A 23,423-nucleotide genomic window follows, 5' to 3' on the forward strand; every position below is an offset into this window, starting at 1 on the left:
GTAACAGAGAGGAAGAAGCATGAGAGAGAACTCATCTGGAAACAGTTCATGGTTCCACTGGGAGCTGGTTTCACCAAGATAAAGGACTCAGCAGCCTTCTGTTCTCCTGGTTCTGCACTCATGTCCCTCCAGATGATCCTGCCGTTCTATTAAAATAACCTTTATTCAGAATCAAGGTGACTAATTTGATTGGACCTGGGTCATTTCCTGACCCAGACCAGGAACTCTGGGGGCTGGGGTTTTGCATTTCTGAGTGAAACCTAACTGGTCCTGATCAACATCTGTCCAGACTTTCTGAACTTTCGGGGTTTTTCTTTTGGACTCTGGTTGCTTTACAGTTTTACTTTTGTCCTTCCTCGTCTTCTTCACTAGGGACACGTTTCTACTTTTTTATGCACTCGTGTTCTGGGCTAAACAGTTTTACTCTACCTGTCATTTAAATCTGGTTCCCTGTAAGTGTTCATCTCTTAGGATTTAGAAGTCCATCTTTGTCCTAGTAAAAGTTGGAGGACATCATAACAACCACCACTTCTCCTCCCGATTTTCTCACAAAAACACATTTTACTTGTTCAGCAGAAACCTGAACATGGATAGTGGAGATAAATAGGCATAAAACGCTGTGTATTTCATATATTTTTTTATTTAGCTGCATATTATTTTCTAAAAACTTTGTATTATAAGCTTACTTCTTTTTCTCCAACTTGATGTGACTCCCTGCCTGCTCTATATCTGCAAGACATCTCATCTATCTTTGCTAAAATCAAGGATTTTGATGATTCTGACGGTTCCATTAAAAAAAGGGTTTATCTTTGTGAAAGCAGCTCTCAGCAACCATCAGACAGACTGAACTCCACCCATTTAGATGGTGCCACAGCACCACACAGTGAATTCTATCTGTGGATGCACCTACTGACGTTCAGTCATCAGTCTGGACACGTTAATGCTTTCTGTGTAAGAAGCTCAGGTGGCGTCTGTATGAGAATCTCATCAAATCAGATCCTCTGAAGCGTTCCTTAGGAAGAGTTTGGACTCTTCCCAAGGAAATGTTCAACTGGAGCAGCCAGGAAACCCCGAACCCTGGGCTCTAGGCTTCACTCAAGAGCTTCTAGTCTGATTGTGAATTTTTGTGTTTTTTTGCATTCTCGCAGCTGAATGAAAGCTAGCGACTTTGTTCAAAGAAGCAAAACATGAAGCTAAGTGCAACGTAATGACAGAACACCCAGCAGTTAGACAGGCGGCACCGGACCTGAAGAAACTCACATTCTGCTCGCATGTTTAGTTTTGAGGAAAATGATTTTAATCCCAGATTATCCCCTCAGAAGGCAGCAGAGATGGACTTTCTCCAGGATGGCTGTGGAACAAACCGACCTTCATCATGTTCTGCAGATCCAGTTACTTCCCTCTAATATTCAGATGAGCCTTGAGTTTTGTCCACATTGAGTCTGAGCTTTCATTAGTCGGGACGGGTCAGGATCTCTGCTTCACTTTAAGTTTATTGACTTACAAAGACAGACTGAAGCCCCTGGTGAAGACGGGTAAAAAACCAGCAGCAGCATAATGTTTCACTGAAATAAAGAGAAAAATCCAACTATTACTTTGAGTAGATGTATTATGTGGTGTAAGCATGTCCTGAAATAACTGGGTTTAGTTTACAGAACCCCCATTGGCACAATGTGGGCCCATGTTTTGCATCACTGTCCTGCTGAAAGACTCAGATGTCAAATCTTCCGTTTTCTGCCAGATGTTTCCCAATGTCCTCATATTTCCAAGGGTTCATGATGCCAAACACTGACATGTTCCATGGGCTTTTGGCCGCAAAACAGGCCCACAGCATAACACATCTTCCACCATGCTTAACAGTGAGCATGAGGTCACTGTCCACACATTCATCCTTTGCTTTGGAGAGCTAAATCTTAGTCTCATCTGACCAAGGCTCATGGATCCAGTTAGACAAAAACAGGGAACTACGATATTGTTGTTGAATATCGTGGTGAATTTGATTAACCCAGACGTTCTTCACTTTATCTGGAAGCAGAGTTTTCAAAGCAAAGATCTTGAAATATTCCAGCCAAGCAAACTTGCAAGCAGCGCTCTGCAACCGCGATACAGCTGACTGTAAAGTTGTGATGATGGCTGCAATTCGATATATAACACGTTTCTGTTTGTAATATTAGGACAGAAAAAGCTTTCCGCCTGGCCGACCAGTCCACATGTAGACAGTGTCTAACCGTTGTCATGGAGACCTGCTGACCCAGGGACGCCACTCTATGTTGCAGGTCTCCAACTGTGAGCTTTGCAGATAATTTGTCATCTTCCTCACTATGCAAGGTGGAAAGATGGGTTCTGGTCCAGTTCTGTGGCTAAAAGAAACGGGTCTCCAGAGAAACAGGAAATCATGCATTCCTAATTAGCCAATAAGATCCAGGAAAGTCTGATCTACTTAAAAAAGAAGTAACTACTTAAAAAGTATAAATTGGAAAAATTCCACTTCAGTGAAACAGATGATTTTTTTGATCTCCTAACATGAGATGTTAGATTATTCTGCTGCAAAGAAAATTATTTTAATTTAAGGCTTTTTACACATGTATACCAGGGTTGCTGATCAGTTTCTGTGTTGTCGCATATAATTCTAAACTTAACAAGTAACAAAAGATGTCTCTACTCAGATGTTATAAAGAAACAGGTCTGTGCAGCCAGGAATCTCCAAATGTCTCCTAAATGATTGCAGGAAGAATAAAACTGAACTGATGAGGGAAAAGCAGAGTTTTTATGATGCATCTGACTGCAGCAGTCTGCAGGACGACTAGAGGAAAGAAGTTGTATTCCTGCATCATCACTGCATGTCCAAACTCTTCAAGCATTTCTTTACATGTCCAATAAAATCGCAGCTCTGCTGAAGCCACTTTTAAACTATTTCCTATGAAAATACTCTCAGCACTTTGATTAAGTTGGTTAATTGTTGTTGTTGAACCTCGTGGAATACTGGACTTAGCGGGTCAAATACAGAACTTTGAAATCCCGCCTTAATTATATGTTTGATCAAATATTTTAAAGCTAAAATCTGGTTTTAAACCAGTTAAACTCATGTTTACTGTTGTGTTTGATGAAAAGTTTGTCATTGAAGTTTAAAAAAAACCAACTAAAAAGGGCTGAAAAACGTCAGCTGAAGAAATAATCGCAGATAAAAGGGTCAGCCACTGAATTAATTTGAACTACATAAAGAGTCTCTGCAGACTGGATGTAATATTTCTGCATGCAGGAAAACAGGAAATCTGTTTTTCATCATGAAATGTGATTATTATCTTTGCTCAGTTTAATTCTCTCAGACAGCTTTAATAAATACCTAGTTATCAGAAGATGATCATCTGCAGAATAACTGCATCTGAAAGAATCTGGACATTTTTAGAAGACAAGGGCTCATTTGAATATTAGATGAGATCAGGAGTCTAAACTCTTTGGGTAGATTGTAGATTAGCTTCAGTAAGAAAAAGAGAGAATGCAAAAATAATTCACAGCTAAGACAGCAAATTAATTCAGGTTCAACAGGTACTACTACTACTGAGAACGTTTTAAAAACCAGAATAAACTTCACTGAAGCCCCCCTGCCCCATCGCACACAAACAAACAAACAAACAAACAAACAAACAAACAAACAAACAAACAAACATGCGGAAACAGACGCAGGAGACGGATCACAATCTGCAATGAAAATAGGAGGGAGGAAGCTGGGCTGTTGGAGACGGCTGGACGCCATTGGAGATTGTGAGGTTTTTAAAAACATGAGCGTACACCCTGATGTGAGCAAGCGCCGGATTGTTGATCCAGATCTGACGTTACTTCCCCAACCGGGATCACGTGAGCTTCAAGTTTTTTCCTGTCCTGGATTACCTTCAACACCACGGTGAAGTCAACTAAAACCCACCTTACTCATCATGACCCAGATCAGCCTCGCTCTGGAACCCAGAAAATCTCACCGTTAGGAGGAGCAGCCCCACTGATCCAAGGCCAGGTCATGGTAACAGGGCCAGAAAGAAGCCCAACATCAGTCAACAACAGTGTGTCCATCTCCTGCTCCATCTTTCCATCTGTCAGGAACAAGACTCTGACCTCCAACCTCCTTTGCTTGAGGAAGACCCACCCACCGAATCAGAGGAAGCAGCCCACCTTCGTCCTGTTTTGGAAGCAGGACCTATGACTGAGGAGCTGATTTGTCCCACCTGCTTCAAACTCAGCTGTGAACATCTCCTGGCTTGAACATAGGAACAGAACATCATCTGAAAATATCAGAGAGCAGGTTCGGTGCCGATGGATTCAAACAGAGAAGGTATCTGCGATGAGAATGCAGACACAGCGCTTGGTTCGGACCACGTGGCCCATGACCACCTCAGGATATCTGAATGGTAAAGATCTGGACCACTGTCCCTGGACCAGGAGAAAACCTACCCTGCTCCTCCTGGATCTGAGGTTGGAGTATCTGTTCCAAGTTCCCAGGGAGGCTGATGAGTGTGAGATGGGATGAAGGCCAGCAGAAAAACATTCAGGAAACCAACCTCTATGGCTCCGGTTTATCAGCTGATGGTTTCCTAGCAGCTGAGACAATCATTCTGACTGGTGTTTCAGCATCACTCTGTGCCCAATCAGGATTTGATCTTTTGGTTCTGATTCTGACACCAGCTTCAGCCGCCCAACGGGCAGCTGAAATCCTTGTGATCGGGAGGAGCTTGCTGAGAGATCAGGGCGTACGACGCCTTTAAAAACCAACAGAGACGTTCATCAACATCATCAACATTATAATTATTTTACTTTACCCAAAGACACGGTCAGAATGGAGCATGCTCTATGGTGGAGACGGCACAGGAAGAAGAGAGACAGGGAGATGAAGGTTATCTGTTCATTGGACCAATCAGCACGCAGATAAAAATCACCAGTAAGGAAGGGAAGGTCGACCCAGAGGGGAGCGGTTCTTTCCAAGCAGCCGCACTTCATTTAGAGCAGCTTCTGAATATCTCTCATGTTGTTCTTTTTCACTCAGTTTCGGTCCAGAGGCTTGAAAAAGTATTCCCACCCCTCGTACTATTTCCCAGTGTGTCTCGATACAAACACAAACCTTTATGCAAAACAGTGCGAATCGGGAAGTGGAAGGAAAAAGATACAGTTTTATTTATTCATGCAAATAAAAACCTGAAAAGTGAGGAGAGCATCTGTATTCAGCACCCCTAAGTCAGAACTTTGTAGAACCACCATTTTCTATAGGTCCAGCTGCTGGTCTTTTGGGGTTTGTTTCTACCAGCTTTGAACGTCTGCAGACGGACATTTCTGCTCATTCTTCTTGCAAAAAAATGCTTCAGCTTCGTCAGATTGGATGGAGAACATCTTTGAACATCCATTTTCAACCCTTTTCACAGATTCTCAGTTGGATTTAGGTCTGGACTTTGACTAGGCCATTCTAACACATTGATTTGCTTTAATTTAAACCTGGTCTGGATGTTTAGGGTGGTTGTCCAGCTGGAAGGTGAACCTGTCATCCTGTCAGCAGATTCTCCCACCCGAGCTGTGGATCGTTGCAGCTCCTCCAGAGTTACCATGGGCCTCTTGGCTCCTTTATTTATATAAAAATTGAAAACCCATGTATCATTTTCCTTCTGCTTTACAATTTTGCACTACTTTGTGCTGGTCTATGCCATGAAACCCCAATAGAGTGCATTCAGGTATTTGGTGGTAAAACATGAAAAGGCTCCAGGGTTATGAAAACTTTTGCAGGACCTCATCTGTTTGGCTGCTTAGAAAGAAAATGTAGAAAATGCATCTACAGTAAAACCATCTGGGGTGTCAGTAAAGATTTCTACACTAAGCTGGGTCTGTTGCTCTGTGTTCAGCTACGTGTAAAACACAACGGAGATAATGAACCCGCTGCAGAGGAAGATACCTGCCTGTAAACCACTTGATGAGAGGAGAGACAGAGACAGACAGGTCGGATTAATGACAAAGACTATAATCTCACATGCAAATTTGAAACGTTAAAGACAAACATGTTGTTACGGATCTGAGCAGCACCGCCCAGGTGCTCTCTCACCAGTGGGGGGCGCTACAGTCTGCCCAATAAGGAGCCAAATAGAGAGAAAGACACGTGGACAAACAGCTTAACATACAAACAGGAAGATAGACAAGTATACCTGTAGTGGAAGGGGGAGTAGGGGAGGAAGGACACGTTGGAGGTGAACTGGCTCCTGAACCTGCAGGGGACAGAAAACAACAGCCTAAGACAGAGAGGAGAGAGGAACCTGCAGCCGTTGTGATCTGTGGCCTCAGAGGCTCAACGATGCCAGTATTCAGATCAAACCGTCAGTCTGAAGCACGCAGACACTCCTCTGCCACACTCATCCAGAGGAGGGCGCTCACGCATGCCAGTATTCATTCATTGAATTATGTACTAATTTCTGAAAACGTTTTTATGACACTCTTTTGTTCATTAATTTTGATTCTGACCAACATTTGGACCAGTTGGCTCTCTTGAAATATGACAGATTATGACCCCTAACTGTATCACAATGACCCCATCCCTCTCCCTGATCTTAAGCATCTTGGCCCAAAGATCAGATGTCAGATGTGGGCGAGGAAGAGTAGGAAACTCCATCCTACTGGCCACACATCGCATCCATGCAGTACTCTGCAGGGGTGACATTTTAATGACTGCGATTTGATGCGTTGCAGATCTACCCCTGATCAAACTACAACAGCTTGAGCTGGTGGACATTGATAATCAGTCACAGAACCACATTTCCGTACAGTGACTATGAACACATTATGAGAAAGCTGTCTAAGTTGGTGTGAAACGTTCCTAGAGAGGACTTAGTCGGTATGAAAACATTCCTCCATCACGTCAAGCAGAAAACGACCAAAACTATAGGAGCAAGAAAGGATGAAGGGATATGAATGGATAGAGTCTAATGAGGCCAACTGGCTGCTTTTGTTGCAGCAAATAATGAAATATGAAGAACAGGAAGAGGTGAAGGTGTTTAGGTGAGCGTTTCTTCACCTGTACAGAGGTTATGTGAGGTGACAGCAGCTGTGGACCTACCAGAGTTGTTGTTGTTTCTGACAGAGACGTCTTCTTCGTTCTCATACGTTGACTGTCTGCACTTCTGCAGAGACAAAAACAACCTCAGAGACGAGGGACTCCTGAACACTGGTTTCTGCCCCAAATCACCAGAAAACACTGAAACTGACGACAAGCATTGGTGTCAGGAGCTGCACCTGAACAGCTCAGGTATGTTTGACCTTTCTGACCTTTCTCGCCAGGATCTTCCTCCTCTTCTTCTCCTCCTCGGAGCCGTAATGAGACTGAGCTCGAGTCAGCCGCCGGTGCTGATGGATCTGCAGTCAGACAGTACCACATAGGGTTATCCTCTAAACCAGAAAACCTTTTTTCCTGTTAAACCAACTCACAGTCGCATGCTTGCAATGTAAAATCTGCAAGGTAAGTGTGGTTCTGCTACAGTTAAAGTGCAAACCAAAACGGATCCACCCGAGAGAGCTTCGAGTAGGAATTTTGACCCACCAGTCTCTGCTCTTCATGGAGCCTCTTTTCCAAACGTCCCTTTGCCTCCTTCAGCGCGTCCTTCAGCCTGCTGGGAACCTGGTGGAGAACAGGACAGTTCAGACGTCTGACAATTTCTTCAACTTTGATGCTGAAAAACGTTAGATAGCCTCCGCCGCACCTTGATCTGCAGTTTTTCTGAGTGTTTGAGCTGGACGTCACTGAAGAGCCTGAAAGAAAAATAGGCGACAAGTCCATTCTTTGTTACTGTGCAGGCAGGGACTCATTTGTGCCATTTGGGTCAGAAATTGGAGAAAAAGATCAGATGAGATGTTCCTCAAGGCTCCATTCTCAGGTCACTTTTATTCAACAACTACATGCTCCCCCTATCTCAGATTATGCAGTACTACAACATCTGCTGAGTGTATCCATAATGCATACCAGCCTTTTATTTCTTTTAAAAGGTCAAACACTCATTTATCGATCCATTTCACATCATATCCTGGCTTGGCTTTGTATTTGCTCAATATATCCTTTCATGTGAAACCTACATTTGACTTTGTTCCTTTTAAATCTAATTTCCTTTATTTTCCTTTGAATAATTCTGCATAAAAGGTGCCTTAAAAACAGTCAGAACAACCTGAGCTGTGTGTGTGAGTCTCAAAGGACTGAAAACGGAGGAACTCACGGTGTCTGGATGAGCGCCGACACCGTTGGCATCCCGGTCTTACAGGCCTCCGTGGACAGGATGGACTGCAGAACCGACACTGAACACAAACATAAAGTCGACACTCAGAAATGATCTGGAGCTGTTAAAAGGACACATGATCCCCGGATTCAACGATCATACGGACCCACGGAGGCGTAGGGGACAGACGGGAACTGATCGACGGGGACGCTGTCTGGCGGCCGGCCGTACGTCATCTCATACAGTAAATGTCCGAAGCAGAACACGTCGATGCTTTCTGTGGTCTGAAGATAAAAACAGAGACATGCGAGTTTAATCACAGTAATGTTCCTGTTTTATTTACATGCAATATATCCGTCTATATTCTTGTGCAGAACCATTGTTGCACAAATATGAAACAGGCACATTTTCCTTGACTTGTGTAATTTAACATGTTTCTAATCACTACATGATGGAATATATTTATTTTATTGATGTTCAAAGTCAAATGTATTTACTGCAGGCATTTAAGAATAAAAGGTGACAATGAAACCATCATAAGAGAGAGAATATAATTAAACATCCTAATGACCAGGCGATTACTGCTATGCCTTAACCCGCTCCTCAGGACATCTACAAACATCTGCTCACCTCACCCATGTGACCTTCTGGGGGTGAACAAAGTGAGGAGATCTGACAGGTGAGCCGCTACTAAACCCCTCAGTTATTCTATAATTGATTTCTAAGATTAAAAGGGAGCCAGGTTGTATAGGGAGAACAGAGGTGGACCAAGAATGAACCCTTGAGGGACACGATAGGTGAGGGAAGCTGTGGGTGAAGAGGAGCGGTTGAACGGTGAAGGTCCGGTTGTTTGAGGAGGATGGAAACCATTTCAGAGCAGTTTAACAAATGCTGCACCTTTTCATTGTCTGCTGAGATCTAAAACAATTAAAACTGCTGAATCTCTGCTGTCTGACTAATAAAAAGGTCTCAGAAACATCAGAGAAGTACTACTTGTGTTTTTTATCATCCTGCTGTGCTGCTGATCACAGAACGAGAGACAAATAAAGGATTATTCTATTCTTCTCGATGTAGCCCAGCTCACATACATTGATCTTCCTCAGCTGCGTGAAAGCCGGCCTCAGAATGGAGGGAACTCCCAGCATGCTGTTCTCGATGTCCACCACCCGACACACATCGTCGTCCACGATGATGTTTGAGGCGTGCAGGTGGCCGAAGAACAGGCCGCTGTCGTGGAGAAGCCTCAGGCCCTGAACACAGACACACACAACTGCAGCAAAACGTTTTCAGGTTGTTTAATGTGTGCATGCATGTGTATTTACCTCCAGGATCTGACGACCGTACAGCTTGATCTGCTCCAGCTCCAGGCCCTGGCTCTTCTTGGGGTTGCAGTACTTCTTCAGGTGACTGTCCCTGGGTTTCACCTGAACAGATCCAGACAGAGAGGAAAGACGTGATTTCATTTAATCTTTCATTTTACTCTGGGAGTTTATGCCTGAAGCCAAGAGGAAAGTTGTCTCAGAAAGCCGTCATATGTTTGATGTAAACATGCAGAGCAGTGGACGTTGTGTTGGACTGCCACAGAAATGATAATGAAGGAGAGAAAAGGAGCAACAGCAGTGTTTTTATTCCTCTGGATGTAGCAGCTTTTCCACACCCTTGAGTTAAAGCACCAGAACAGCCAGAACTCACATTTGGACCTCAGTGTGGGTGTAGGTGTGTTTTAGTCTGTTTAGAGAGCAGGATCTCCATACTGTGCTTTAATCTCCATGTCTGAACCAACATTTAGGATTTAATGTGACCAAAACGAATAAAAATGGATTTCAAAGTTTTTCTTTACAAAGTGCCGTGCATTTTTAATCAGCCCCGCTGACTCTTGATAAGCTTAAATAAAATCCAGTGCAACCAAACAGAAATCCCCTAATGTGTAACCAGAGTCCAGCTGTGTGTAATTTAAACTGAGTCTAACTGCAGATGTTCTGTTTCTGGTCTCAGAGGTTTGTTAGAGAACAACCAGCATCATTAAGACCAAGGAACACAGCAGACAGATCAGGAGAACCTTGTGGAGATGTTCAAAGCAGGGTTAGGTTCTACAACAATATCCCAACAACATAATTGATTAAAGGAGAGAGTTCTGGGTCCATTTAAGGTCAGTGGTAGTTGGGCTTAGAGCTGGGTTTCATGGTTATGGAGGAAGAAATGGGAGGTCTGTACTGGGACACTTTTTGGGATTCTCAGTACCACAAAGCTGGTCTGTCACCATGGTAACTGATGCTGGAAAAAAAACCTGCTCTAGAAAGCAAATTCATCATTTTCCAACCAATCAGGCGTCTAAGGAAACAAGATTTTAGAAAGGAAGACTTTCTCTTTACCGCCTTTTTAAAAGAAAATCTTCTGCTGAACGTTCATGAAGATGCTCTAAAATGAGATATTTCTCAGAGGAATTAAGGCTAATTATAAATCCATTCTGTTCTTGTCTTGGTGCTAGAAGCTGATTTCAAAATAAGAACTGCAGAATATAAGGAACTGACACCATCACAATGTGAGCAGTAATCAGCAACGGCTGATTGGAGGCAACATTTATCACCGTTCCTTCCTGCTCTGGATTCCAGTATTAGAGTTTACTAAAGCTGGTGGTTTGGAGGTCAGATGCTGAGCTTTCATTTACAAAATCCCCACCTGGATTTAACAAAGCAAACAGGTAAGAGCCTCCCATTGGATATTTATTACATCAATTAACGTATCAGCTTATTTAACCCAAACTGCTGCAGTGAGCAGCGTCATGTTTCTTCATAACCGTCTGAGGACATGATGTTCATCTATTTCAGAAGGGTCAAATTATTGGCATCGAGTTAAAAACTCTCCAACCCATAAAAACTGGGGAACCTGCAGCTTCACAGAAGGAATGTGATCAGAAAAAAAATCAGAAGTGGCGATCACTTAAATTTGGTAAAATTAAATTGTAAAACCACTGATCAGTGAAGCTAATCAGGAAAAAATGCTTCGGTTTGCTAAGGAATACAAAGACTGGCTTCTGGAGCAACGGTGGAAGGTTCTGCGGTCTGATGGGTCCAGATTAACTCAGCTCCAGAGTGATGGGAGCATCCAGGTAAGAAGAGACGAGCAGGAAGTCATGGATCCATCATGCCTAGCTCCTACGTGGGCCGAGCCAAGATCTGGGGTTCTTGCAGTTGGTCAGGTCCAGGTTCAGCAACATTATGAACCCAAAGAACGAGGTCCGCAGAAGACACTGAATACTGCAGCAGTCTGACTCTCCCATCATCTGTATGAGATCCTGGTGAAAAAATGAAGCAACTCTGGACAGAAACAAACCTCTTGAGGCTGAAGAAGCTAATCATGACACCGCAGAGAACGGATGCTGTAACTAAAGCTACAGGCGGTCCAACCTAATATTAGAGAGTGTGATGTTTTAAAGGAGAGGAACCGTATTCAGCTGAAGTCCACAGAAACAGGGTTTACCTTGCAGATCTGGTCCCTCAGAGAGCCTTTTTCACTGAAAGGTCGGATGAGCAGAGCCGAAGACTCGCTGGTGCTGGAGAACAGCAGCGGACACAAATACGGGGTCTGGAAAACAGCAGAACGGGTCCAGTTACAAACAACACTTTCATTCGACTAAATGTTCAGAGTCTGTGTGTTTGTCGGCTTTATGGTGATACATGATCTAATGAGGACATTCCTGCAACAGAAAGTCAACATTCAATGAGATTCAGCAGAAATCAGACACAGGTGCTGAAAATGTCCTCCTCAGGCTACATGTGAAGACATTAGACAGTTTACATCAGGTTTTCATACATGGTGACAGAGCTTATTGTCTAAAGGTGCACCTCAACAAATCAGAATGTTACTAAAAGGTGTGGAGCAAAGCCCACTGAAGACTCTGGAGGAGACTGATGAGCTGGAACTTCAAGATCCACCACACATGGATCCAGAACATGGGCCTCAACTGTCACAATCCAGGTGTTAAACCAAACCTAAACCACAGACAACACCAGAAAGGTCTTATCTGGACCGTTGCTCAGCGGTCCAAAGTCCTCTTCTCACATGAAAGTAAAGTTTGCTTCTCTTTTGGAAATCAAGGTCTCAGGGTCTGGAGGAGGAGGAGAGTAAAAGCCAGGAGTCCACGTTGCTTAAGGTCCAGTGAGAAGGTTCTGCAGTCAGCGGTGATTTGGGGTCATCTGCTGGTTCTGGTCCAATGGATTTTCTGAAGTCCACAGTCAACGCAGCCATCGACCTGGAGATTTTAGAGCACTTCATGCTTCCTTCTGCTGACAAGCTTTATGGAGATGCTGATTTTATGTTCCAGCAGGACTTGGTACCGACCCACACTGCTAAAGGTACCAAAAGCTGGTCCAATGACCATGGTGGTACTGTGCTGATTGGCCAGAGAATTGGGCTGACTAGAAACCCATAGAGAAACTATGAAGTATTGTCAAAAGGAAGATGAGAAACACCAGAACCAACAATTCAGATGATCTGAAGGCTGCGATCAAAGCAATCTGGGCTTCCTGAACACCTCAGCAGAACCACAGGCTGATATCCTCCATGCCACGCTGCACTGATGCAGTAATTCATGCAAAAGGAGCCCAGACCAGGTACCAAGAGCAGAACTGTACACAACAAGATACTGCTGAGCAGGTCCAGATTGATGGGCCTTTTTACTACTTGAAGTTGCTGAGAAACTGGGTGTTGGGTTTTCATTCGCTGTGAATCTACAGTATTTGAGATAAAAGTTTCACTTTGAATGGAATCAGTGAACAATATCAACTTTATTTATTAACTGTGTATAAATCTGATGCAAGGCGCTGTAGCGCTGAACCACAGCTGGCTGTGGTCCGAGGTTCTGTGGAAATCCCCTTCTGATGGGTTAGTTTACAGCACAATCCAAAAGTCCTGATCCGGTATGTTGCTGCGTTATTCTTCATAGCAGCACAGGAAGTTGTTAGGACACTTCTCTGATGAGTTTGCAGGTTTTTCCTAAATGTCCTGGCCTCAGAAAAAAACCCAGCAGGGAAACGGTCCTCAACCAGTATCCGCTCAGCTCACCAATCAGCTCCATCTGTCAGAGGAAGCTGAAAAACAGTTGCAGCACAGCAGTTTCTACCATTTCCACATGCAGTCCCTCACTGATAATAACAGGAACCTCAGAGCTGCAGCAGATATCACAGAACTGGCTGCTCTCTGCGCTAGGCTGCAGCAGCCATGCAGTGTGTACGTACAGACAGGTTGGTTAGCAGCTTCATGGCCGACTGCAGGTCTTTGTCAGAGAGGAACTTATCGGGACCCAGATCCACCTACGGACAGAAGAAACTGATGTTTTCACTCAGGCGATGAAACAACAAACCCTGCAGCTGCTGTTTCTTTATGATTTATTGATTGAAAGGATAACTGGTTGTTTTGATGGGTTTCAGACTGCAAAGAACACAGGATAATAATGAGCTGCACTTGCAGGATTTAAGTCAAGAATGGTTAGAAATATCAGACTTTTTAAAGATCTCTGCTTGGTATCAGCAAAAATCCATGCTGACGCGCAGCACAGACCCAATAAAAAGGCTGAAGAAACAAAGGTGCAGTTTTAGGCAAATATTTGTTCACTGTTGCTGAAGTCTGAGGTCTGTGAGCAGAGCTAAGGTCACGTATCCAGTCAGAAACCAGGGTCCTGGAGGGGAGGCGGTACTGAAGTATCAGTACAGCGACTTCCACCTTCAGCAGAGACCAGAGGAGTAAATTCTCCAGTCAAAAGGAATAATTCACAGATTTATTGTTTCATAGAAAGTTATACGGTGTTTTTGCTACCAGGCACAAATAAAAAGCACCACCTGGAACACAGATCAACTCAAACAACCGGACGTTCAGGGAGGTTCTAGATAAGAGGCCGAAGCAGAACCAATGCATAGAACACATTCAGAAACAAGGACAGCTAAAGGCTTCATAACAGAACCAGATGTGTACACTATAATGTTTGCAGCTGCAGAACGCCACATGGTAATCTGTCGTTGTCAGCGCCCTGAAAACTGGAACACTTGCACCTTTTCATGGACTTTAAAACCACCAAAAATCTCTGAGCAGTGGGAGCTTCTCCTATGGCCCAGGACGGGGGAAATAAGCTACAGAGGATAAAAGTTCAATGGGAACACACCTTTAGAGTCAGCAGTCCTACTTACCCAGCTCAGTAGAAAGCGCTCTTTGGACTGCTCCTTGTTTTTGATCAGAAAATATTTCTTCCTGATTCTCCACCCTGAAAAAAAACAAACAAAAGATTATTTCAAAATCTACCAAAATGAAACTCTTTATTATAAAATGTTGTAGTTTCTACATTATTAATACTCAGAGCCACAAACCCTAAAACTCTAGAAGGCATGACGGGCATAACTCCGTCTTTCCATTTCTTTTAAAAGCAGATAAGTAAAATCACAAGAGGCCACTCCTCACTGTGGTGAATTATTGGCAGACTGGGCTTACCACACAGAGCTTTTAATCCCTGCGAAGGGTGCCAGTTTGTAAGCTCTCTTAAGTTACTGCTCTCAGACAATATTTCTCCTGACTTCCTCATCTTAACTGGAAAAATCTTCAGAATCTGACCTCCAGCTGGAGCTGCAAACTTGGGTGGTCATTGGTGGCTGAGTTCACCATTCAAAATAAAAGAGATGATGCAACTTCTCCGTGCTTACCCATATCTTTGAGGGGCTCCAGGACCTCCCACTTTGGGTCTGACCTGAAGAACATGGAGACCTGCTGCAGAGCAATTTCTAAGAGACAGAAAGAGAAAGCTGTTTAGTAAAATAGTGAATAGTGCTTTTGACAAATGGGCATCTCCGTCAGTGGTGTTTAATGATTTTTTATAGCTTTTTTGGCTTTTTGATAAGTTTTGAATCTCAAAACACTTTGTTAAAAAGGATCCTGTATCTATTCCAGACTCTTTCAATTAAGATTAATGACAAGCAACTTAATTATTGGGATAAACGGATATTGCGTTACATTTGGCAAGGGAAAAACCAAGGATAAGATTCCAAACTTTTCTATAGACAATAAACGGGTGGACAGGCACTTCCTTGTATGAAATGATAACATATCAGCCCAGTTAAGGATCCCGTGTTGTTGGGAGCGTCCCAGATTAAAACCAAGATGGAAGGAAACTGAAGAGAACAGATCTGGGACAGTGCCAACCCAAAGAAGGTTATGAAACAAAAGACTAACTAAAGAACTGCTGGAAACAGGAAATAAATGGATCAACTTGTCTGTGAAAACCTGGTTAAATGTTCTAACTAAAACTGATTGGATAGAAGAAGCAAACGTCCTGAAAAGGTGGAGTTATGATTCGGATTTTTCCCCAAATAAGATGGATGCCAGCCACAGGAGATGGGTTAACTTGGGTCTCTCCTCATATTTTACCTTTTAAACCAGGCAACACTAAAGAGTTTTCAGGTGTTTTAAAGACGGCAGGGTCTCAATAAGATTGATTTCCGTAGACAGCATCACTTACACAGCTCTGTGGTAAAAATAAATCAAAAATGCTCCATTAGAAATATTCATTAGTGCTTATAAGACGGACTCCAGACACGTGCTGATCTCTGTAGGATTCGACTGAACTGATTTCATAAAGTGCCTTAAGAAGATATGTGCTACGATTTGGCGCCATATAAATAAAACTGAATTAAACTGAAGAGAGAGGACTTAGAACAATAAATATCACTAACATAAAACAGAAACGGGACAGGAAACCATTACTCGCCTTCCAGAAGACACCCGGATGAAATGCTGTGGATTTCAGAGAAGAATTTCATGCTAAATTTATGGAGATCATTTGGGTGGGAATGTCTCAAAGCCACCATTCACGTTCTTCTGGCTGGTGGAGGTTGTCTTTCCCAGGAAGCCAATCATTGCCACTTGTTTTGGGCCGGTACAGAACTTAATTCCTTTTGGCAGAAGATCTTTACAGAACTTGTGACTATATTTGGAACGGACATTAAGTTGAACTGGGAGGAACGTCTTTTTGGGTTTATGAGCTCAACTTCTGTAAATGCTAAAACTAAATATTTATTTGGAATATTGAGTTCAGCAGGAAGAAAAGCAATTACAAAGAAATGACTTAAACCTGACATACCAGGAATAGATGAATGGTCAAATATCATCTATGATTTATTTGTGATGGACAGAATCACGTTCTTAATGAGACTCCAGAGATCTGGAAGAAAAGGAAATGTATATTTCCCTGAGACGTCGTTCTTTTGTTTGGGCGGCTCCGTTTTATTTTTTCCCCTATAAAGATTTATTCAGTTATGCGCCCTCTTGTATTATTGCCATAGAAAACAGCCCATGTTTATGTATTAAAAATAAGAAGAATAAAAAAGGATTTAGTATGAAGAGATTAACAAGAAGACAATTGTAAAAGAAGGTCTGAGATTTTGGTCGATTTAAATATTCTCCTCTTGTAGAGATTTCCTGAATATATTTAGGTGTATTCTAATCAATAAACAGTTAATGAAGAAAAAAGACTAAGATTTTAATTACCGAACATCATCAACGACACAGAAAACAGCCGATTAACCAGTCTTAATGAACCGTTTTCAGGCACATTTCAGACGTTTTTCTGCATTCCTGAAGGCAGAAATACAGTACAGACCAAAGGTTTGGACACACCTTCTCATTCAAAGAGTTGTCTTTATTTTCATGACTATTAATATTGTAGCTTCACACTGAAGGCATCAAAACTATGAATTAAAACATGTGGAATTATATACTGAACAAAAAAGTGCGAAACAACTGAAAATATGTCTTATATTCTAGGTTCTTCAAAGTAGCCACCTTTTGCTTTGATTACTGCTCTGTACACTCTTGGTATTCTGTTGATGAGCTTCAAGAGGTAGTCACCTGAAATGGTTTTCACTTCACAGGTGTGCCCTGTCAGGTTTAATAAGTGGGATTTCAAGCCTTATAAATGGGGTTGGGACCATCAGTTGTGTTGTGCAGGAGGTGGATACAGTACACAGCTGATAGTCCTACTGAATAGACTGTTAGAATTTGTATTATGGAAAGAAAAAAGCAGCTAAGTAAAGAAAAACGAGTGGCCATCATTACTTTAAGAAATGAAGGTCAGTCAGTCCGAACAATTGGGAAAACTTTGAAAGTGTCCCCAAGTGCAGTCGCAAAAACCATCAAGCGCTACAAAGAAACTGGCTCACATGAGGACCGCCCCAGGAAAGGAAGACCAAGAGTCACCTCTGCTGCGGACGATAAGTTCATCCGAGTCACCAGCCTCAGAAATCGCAGGTTAACAGCAGCTCAGATTAGAGAACAGGTCAATGCCACACAGAGTTCTAGCAGCAGAGACATCTTTAGAACAACTGTTAAGAGGAGACTGTGTGAATCAGGCCTTCATGGTAAAATAGCTGCTAAGAAACCACTGCTGAGGACAGGCAACAAGCAGAAGAGACTTGTTTGGGCTAAAGAACACAAGGAATGGACATTAGACCAGTGGAAATCTGTGCTTTGGTCTGATGAGTCCAAGTTTGAGATCTTTGGTTCCAACCACCGTGTCTTTGTGCGGCGCAGAAGAGGTGAACGGATGGACTCTACATGCCTGGTTCCCATCGTGAAGCATGGAGGAGGAGGTATGATGGTGTGGGGGTGCTTTGCTGGTGACACTGTTGGGGATTTATTCAAAATTGAAGGCATACTGAACCAGCATGGCTACCACAGCATCTTGCAGCGGCATGCTATTCCATCCGGTTTACGTTTAGTTGGACCATCATTTATTTTTCAACAGGACAATGACCCCAAACACACCTCCAGGTTGTGTAAGGGCTATTTGACCAAGAAGGAGAGTGATGGGGTGCTGCGCCAGATGACCTGGCCTCCACAGTCACCGGACCTGAACCCAATCGAGATGGTTTGGGGTGAGCTGGACCGCAGAGTGAAGGCAAAGGGCCAACAAGTGCTAAGCATCTCTGGGAACTCCTTCAAGACTGTTGGAAACCATTTCAGGTGACGACCTCTTGAAGCTCATCAACAGAATACCAAGAGTGTGTGGAGCAGTAATTAAAGCAAAAGGTGGCTACTTTGAAGAACCTAGAATATAAGACATATTTTCAGTTGTTTCACACTTTTTTGTTCAGTATATAATTCCACATGTGTTAATTCATAGTTTTGATGCCTTCAGTGTTACAATATTCATAGTCATGAAAATAAAGAAAACTCTTTGAATGAGAAGGTGTCCAAACGTTTGGTCTGTACTGTATGTGGGATTTCTACCTTATTGAGGTATAGCTCATGCCAACACAAAACTAGGACAAAATAAATTAAAAGGGGGGTAAAACATCTGTGACAAATGAAGTTTGACCTAGTTCTGGTAAAAACTTTCTTATGTATGTAAATTAAAACAGTATTTGTGGCATCTGAAGGCCTCCGTAGTGTAAGAAAAAACAACCAGATGTAACAAAAGCTAAGAAGCCGATAAAGTTCAGTGAAGATGCTCGAACCAACCTGTGTAGTTGGCAGAGTAGTTGCTGGGGTCGAGGAACTTCTTGACAAACAGGGAAGTGGAAATCAGGGGATGCTGGGTAATGGAGTCCAGGTAGGCCTGCAGTCCCCTCTGCCTCTCTGCTATGAACTCTCTGTCCATGTTTCCGATCAGCTTCTTCGGAGGGAGCGGCAGACTGACTCCACACACCTGGAAAACAGGAAACATTCATGTCCGATCTGGAAATAAACACCATTCGTGGACTTCTTACTGAGATTTACCAACAAACACAGAAAGACAAGCCGGACTTGGTGGACTCTAAGGCGGTTCTGCTGATTGTCAGAGGAAGACGGAAGGCTAATGTGGCGGTGATATTCCTGAGCAGGAAATGAGCAGAAAAAAAACCTCTGCAGAAAAGCTGCCAACTTCCTGCGATTGTGACCAAAACCCTGCAGCTTGGCTTCACATCACCCAAAGATCACAGTCCGAGTGTCTTACTGGACCCGGTCATAGACAGCCCTGTCTGTCCCTGTGCATCTGGTTCTATTCCAACAAAGGAGTACTGGAAGGAGTTAAAGAGAACTAAACACAGGAGATTTCCACCTTGGTAGATTTAAATATGAGCTGCGACAAAGATGCATAACATGAGCAGACTGGGCCAGTATCTGGGGTCCGGGTAGAACTGGGTTTTACAAAGTTTCAGTCACAAACGGCTATGATTATCCATCATACGGTTCCTTCGGGTTACTGAGCTTTTAAAGGAGGGTTAGAGTGGCCACCTGTTGCTGCACATTGCTTTTCAGATGGCTGAAAACAAGCACTTCCAAGTCAGACATGGAAATATCTGCAGCTGCAGAAAACAGATGAATAAACTCTAAACAATACAGTTCATACATAACTAGATTATAGTAACTGTAATAATCTATATGTTTTATTATTTTAGAGCAGCAGGGCTAGGTGTTGCTTGTCTGTTGGATCGGGTTCTGCATTCCTGTTTTCTATTCTTAGTGTAAATACTGTAAAAACCTTTATGCAGGTTATCAAACTGTCAGAATCTCAGACCGGCCCAATCAAGCACTGGCATGTAGATAGAGATAATATTTACTGGTGGTTCTGCTTTACGTCTCCTCACGATTCCACTGTTACTCTTTCTGACTTTCTAAACACAGACCCAGTATAAAACACTGCTGTGATTGAAGACATGAAAGGAAATTAAACAAAAGCTGAAGGAGACTCGTTCTGAAAAATGCTTTTTTCCTGGATTTCAGAAGACATGTTCAGGTACCGACCCAAAACACCCGGGCTCCAGTCACTGTTTTATGCCTCCTGGTCTGAAAACAGAAGTGTTCAGTGAGCAGTTCAGATTTAAAGAGGAAACTTCGGTTACTTTTCCAGTTCACAGGAAACCATGTATGCTGGAGATCCAAAGCCTGAACGCTTTTCTGATTTTCGATTTATTACTAACAGCTGAACATCATCAAATGTTGGGTTTCCGCTGCATTTAGGTTTCTAAAATCTGCATTTAATACAGCAGATCTAATTTCAATCGTCCCTGAAAGATCAGAACGGATTACTTCAGGTGCCGCGCACTGAACTCTGCTTTCAAACAGTATCTGAGACCTACTGGACCGACTTTCACAGAACTTTATGTCCCAAACAGACTACGATCGGAAGGCTGAGGGACATTTCTGTGGACATCATCACTGGAGGGAAAGTAAGAGAGCAGGGAGGAAGATCAATATCCTTTTCCGCACTGACCAAGTACAGCTCAAAAAAATGAAATATTGTAAGAAAAACTTCAAATTTCTGTTGCTCATTTCAGAAAGTTAAACTCATATTATATACAATCATTACACATACAGTGACATTTTTTAAGCCTTTATTTCTTGTAATGAAAACCAAAAAATCTGCATCTCACAGAATTAGAATATTATGCAGATTAATAAAAAGGATATTTTAAACAGAAATGCGTGAATTACTGCATGAATGCAGCATGAAAGCTTCAACAATGCTTGACAATCCTCTCAAGGCTGCAGTTCTCCCTGGTGCAACTTTTCCTTCCACTCAACTTTCTATGAATATGCTATAATAATATCGCAATATTCTAATGTTATAAGACACTGAATGTTGGGTTTTCAATCTGTCAGCCAGAATCATCAAAATTACAAGATTTAAAGGCTTGAAATATTTTACTCTGTATGATGAAAAATATGAGTTTAATTTTCTGAAATGAACGACAAAAATATTCTTTTTCACGCTTTAACTTTTTGAGCTCTACCTGTACAACAAAACCATCCCAACGTATTTTTTCCGACGCAGCCCAACTTTAACACAACAAACAGAAGAAGGAACTCTTTGCAGCTGAAGCTGCGTTTTTTGTTGCGAATCGAGGGAAACTCACCATCAAGCTGCTGTTCATGATGTCGAAGTCACTGTAGCGGCGAATCACCTGCAGCAAACACACACACGCCTTTCAGGTTTCATTTCATTTCAATCAGAACAGAACCGTGTCAGGACATAGCAGGAAACATGAGAACTGGACATGTTCTGACTCCGTTTTCACATCTTAAAGCTGATTAGATGGTAACAACTCATTGAAAATAAACCAACTGTCCAGTCAAAGGTTAGGGGCCCTTCTGGCCCCCAGGGGTTCAAGAGGAAATCCCCTGTATGCTGGAGCTTGTTTCAAATCGTGGTCCAACTCCGGTTCAGTTCGCCCCATTTGAGGACCAGGTTAAGACAAAAGTCGTAAATCCCTGGAGTCGACAGAGGGTGTACTTTCTTTATCATGACTGTATATTGTTTTCCTGTTAATTTGGTAAGATTATAATTGAGGTTCCTGTTTTATAAAAACTGGACCCAAATCATGATGTTTCTAAGTTTTGTGCTCCTACCAACTCCAACTTGGTTCTGATTTTAGTCGTTTAAAACAGAGAAAAGCTCAAATAAAATAAACTAAACTTAGCTTGACATGTTCAGGTTAAACGGGGTCAAAATATTAAAACTTCAAGTAAAAGTCAAAGAATACAAACCAGGAATAAAAGAGGACACCCTGGGTGCTTTTTCATCATATTTGGACAGATGGACATTTAATGTCAATTTTAACAATACTGAGAAATTTAAGTAAAAAGATAAAAACTGAAATGTGATTTTAAGAAACGTTTGCTGAAAAATAAATAAGGACACCCTCTACTTTAATTGGCTAAACTCCCAGACAGGTGCATCACGTCAGGAGAACATCCTGAACATCAGATGTTTGCTGCTGCTGACTGTTCAAGTGGTACTGAAGACCATGGTGAGATCTGTCTGAGAAGACTTCATCGGTTTATGGGTCTGGAAAGGGATTTAAGGAGGTCCCAGAAGAATTTATCTACCAACCTGCCCAGGTCTGGTGGTCCAAGAAAGTTCATCCTGAAAGCAGACCACTAGGTGCTAAAAGAAGTCCCCAAAACCCTAAAATTTCATCAGGGACCCACAGCAGGTTCTTGTTGACTGAAAACGGGTTGAACATCCAGGAAATTCCTCAAGGTTGTCACGGCTGATAGTGAGGATTGGAGCAAAGCTTCCTCAGACCGATGTTGCAGATAGTAGATGCCTACAAGGTGCGTCTCACTGAAGACCAGCTCCTAGAAGGTAGGTTGTCCTACCCTTTCCCTCAGCTTGAAAACGTTCGGTTAACGAGTAAAACAGGGTGACCGTTTTTTTGTAATGACGTTTTTAAATCCCTTTTTTTCAGCAATAAACAGAATTAAAATAAATCCATATGTGAACATTTCTTCTGAGTATTTAATGGGGTGTCCTAACTTTTCACATGACTGTAAATGAACTAATAATGGTTTCCAACCTGTTCAAGGCTGCTCAGTGTGTTGCATATTTATCTACTTTCTATATGCACTTCGTTATTATAATATAATAAGTGGAGACGCGTGTTGGTTAATGCAGCATAGAGATGTTTTGAAGAGGTGGTCCAACTAGGTTGTTTCAGAACCAGAACAGCAGGCGTGGTCAGAAGCAACGTTTTGTAATAAAAGTTTGTTGTTCTGATGGAAAAAATGAATCATATTTTTCCCCAGCAGCTGAATAAATGACAAATTTTCTAAACCAGAAACAATGAATACCTTTTATTCATTTATTTAATTATAGCGAGTCATATTTTTATGGCAACATTGACTCATTTTATCACATATCATCACACAGCCTGAATCCTGACAGGGTCTTTGATGGTAAACTGGCGCTGTGATTGGTGCGTTTACCTGCCAGCTGTTGTCTGAGGACACGCCCCTCTGGACTCTGATGATGTACTCCTGAGAGATGAAGAAGACGTCATGAAAAACCCAGTTGGAGATTTTGCTCAAACATTTAGTGAAAATCTAACCTGACATGTTTGTGTTTCTACTAGTTTACAGGATAACCAGGCTGAGCTGATGTGTTCATGTTGAAGAAAGGCAAACATGAAAAATATTCTGCATGTTTTCTTCTCATTTAATCTGGGGTCACTAAAGGTCAAAGTTACCTCTCATAAAACAGGCCATAAAAAGACAAAAACATAAAACTGCTGCAGTCATGGATTAATTCATGGTCACAATAATACTGCTACTGCTTGACAAATTATACTTTATAAAATAAAAACAATTTCCACGTTATAGAGAAAACTGAAAAAAGCAAAAAGGTTAATAAGAGTTCAAACCAACCTAAATTTATACTTTTAAGGTTTTAAGAAC

At 42.3% G+C, this 23,423-nt stretch overlaps 1 protein-coding gene across 3 annotated transcripts in view; it reads right to left on the reverse strand.

The window, feature by feature from the left end:
• pxk (PX domain containing serine/threonine kinase) overlaps positions 1–23,423 on the reverse strand; it is a 32,555-nt gene that overhangs the window by 3,546 nt on the left and 5,586 nt on the right. The window contains exons 2-18 of one of the 3 annotated variants that reach the window (XM_047347153.1): positions 22,956–23,006; positions 21,104–21,151; positions 18,726–18,912; positions 14,915–14,992; positions 14,408–14,481; positions 13,463–13,537; positions 11,706–11,810; positions 9,548–9,649; positions 9,314–9,475; positions 8,392–8,509; positions 8,226–8,304; positions 7,719–7,767; positions 7,559–7,636; positions 7,288–7,374; positions 7,079–7,142; positions 6,174–6,233; positions 4,809–4,837 (exon numbers count right to left, since the gene is read on the reverse strand). In XM_047347153.1, coding sequence (XP_047203109.1) covers positions 4,821–4,837; positions 6,174–6,233; positions 7,079–7,142; positions 7,288–7,374; positions 7,559–7,636; positions 7,719–7,767; positions 8,226–8,304; positions 8,392–8,509; positions 9,314–9,475; positions 9,548–9,649; positions 11,706–11,810; positions 13,463–13,537; positions 14,408–14,481; positions 14,915–14,992; positions 18,726–18,912; positions 21,104–21,151; positions 22,956–23,006 — 1,434 coding nt within the window. In that variant the 3' untranslated portion in view covers positions 4,809–4,820. Of the gene's footprint in view, position 1; positions 1,566–4,808; positions 4,838–6,173; positions 6,234–7,078; positions 7,143–7,287; positions 7,375–7,558; positions 7,637–7,718; positions 7,768–8,225; positions 8,305–8,391; positions 8,510–9,313; positions 9,476–9,547; positions 9,650–11,705; positions 11,811–13,462; positions 13,538–14,407; positions 14,482–14,914; positions 14,993–18,725; positions 18,913–21,103; positions 21,152–22,955; positions 23,007–23,423 lie in introns of those variants that run through there. The other 2 variants (XM_047347152.1, XM_047347151.1) reach the window with 2 other exon arrangements.

Source organism: Girardinichthys multiradiatus, chromosome 20 (assembly GCF_021462225.1).
Source record: "Girardinichthys multiradiatus isolate DD_20200921_A chromosome 20, DD_fGirMul_XY1, whole genome shotgun sequence".
Lineage (NCBI taxonomy): Eukaryota > Metazoa > Chordata > Actinopteri > Cyprinodontiformes > Goodeidae > Girardinichthys > Girardinichthys multiradiatus.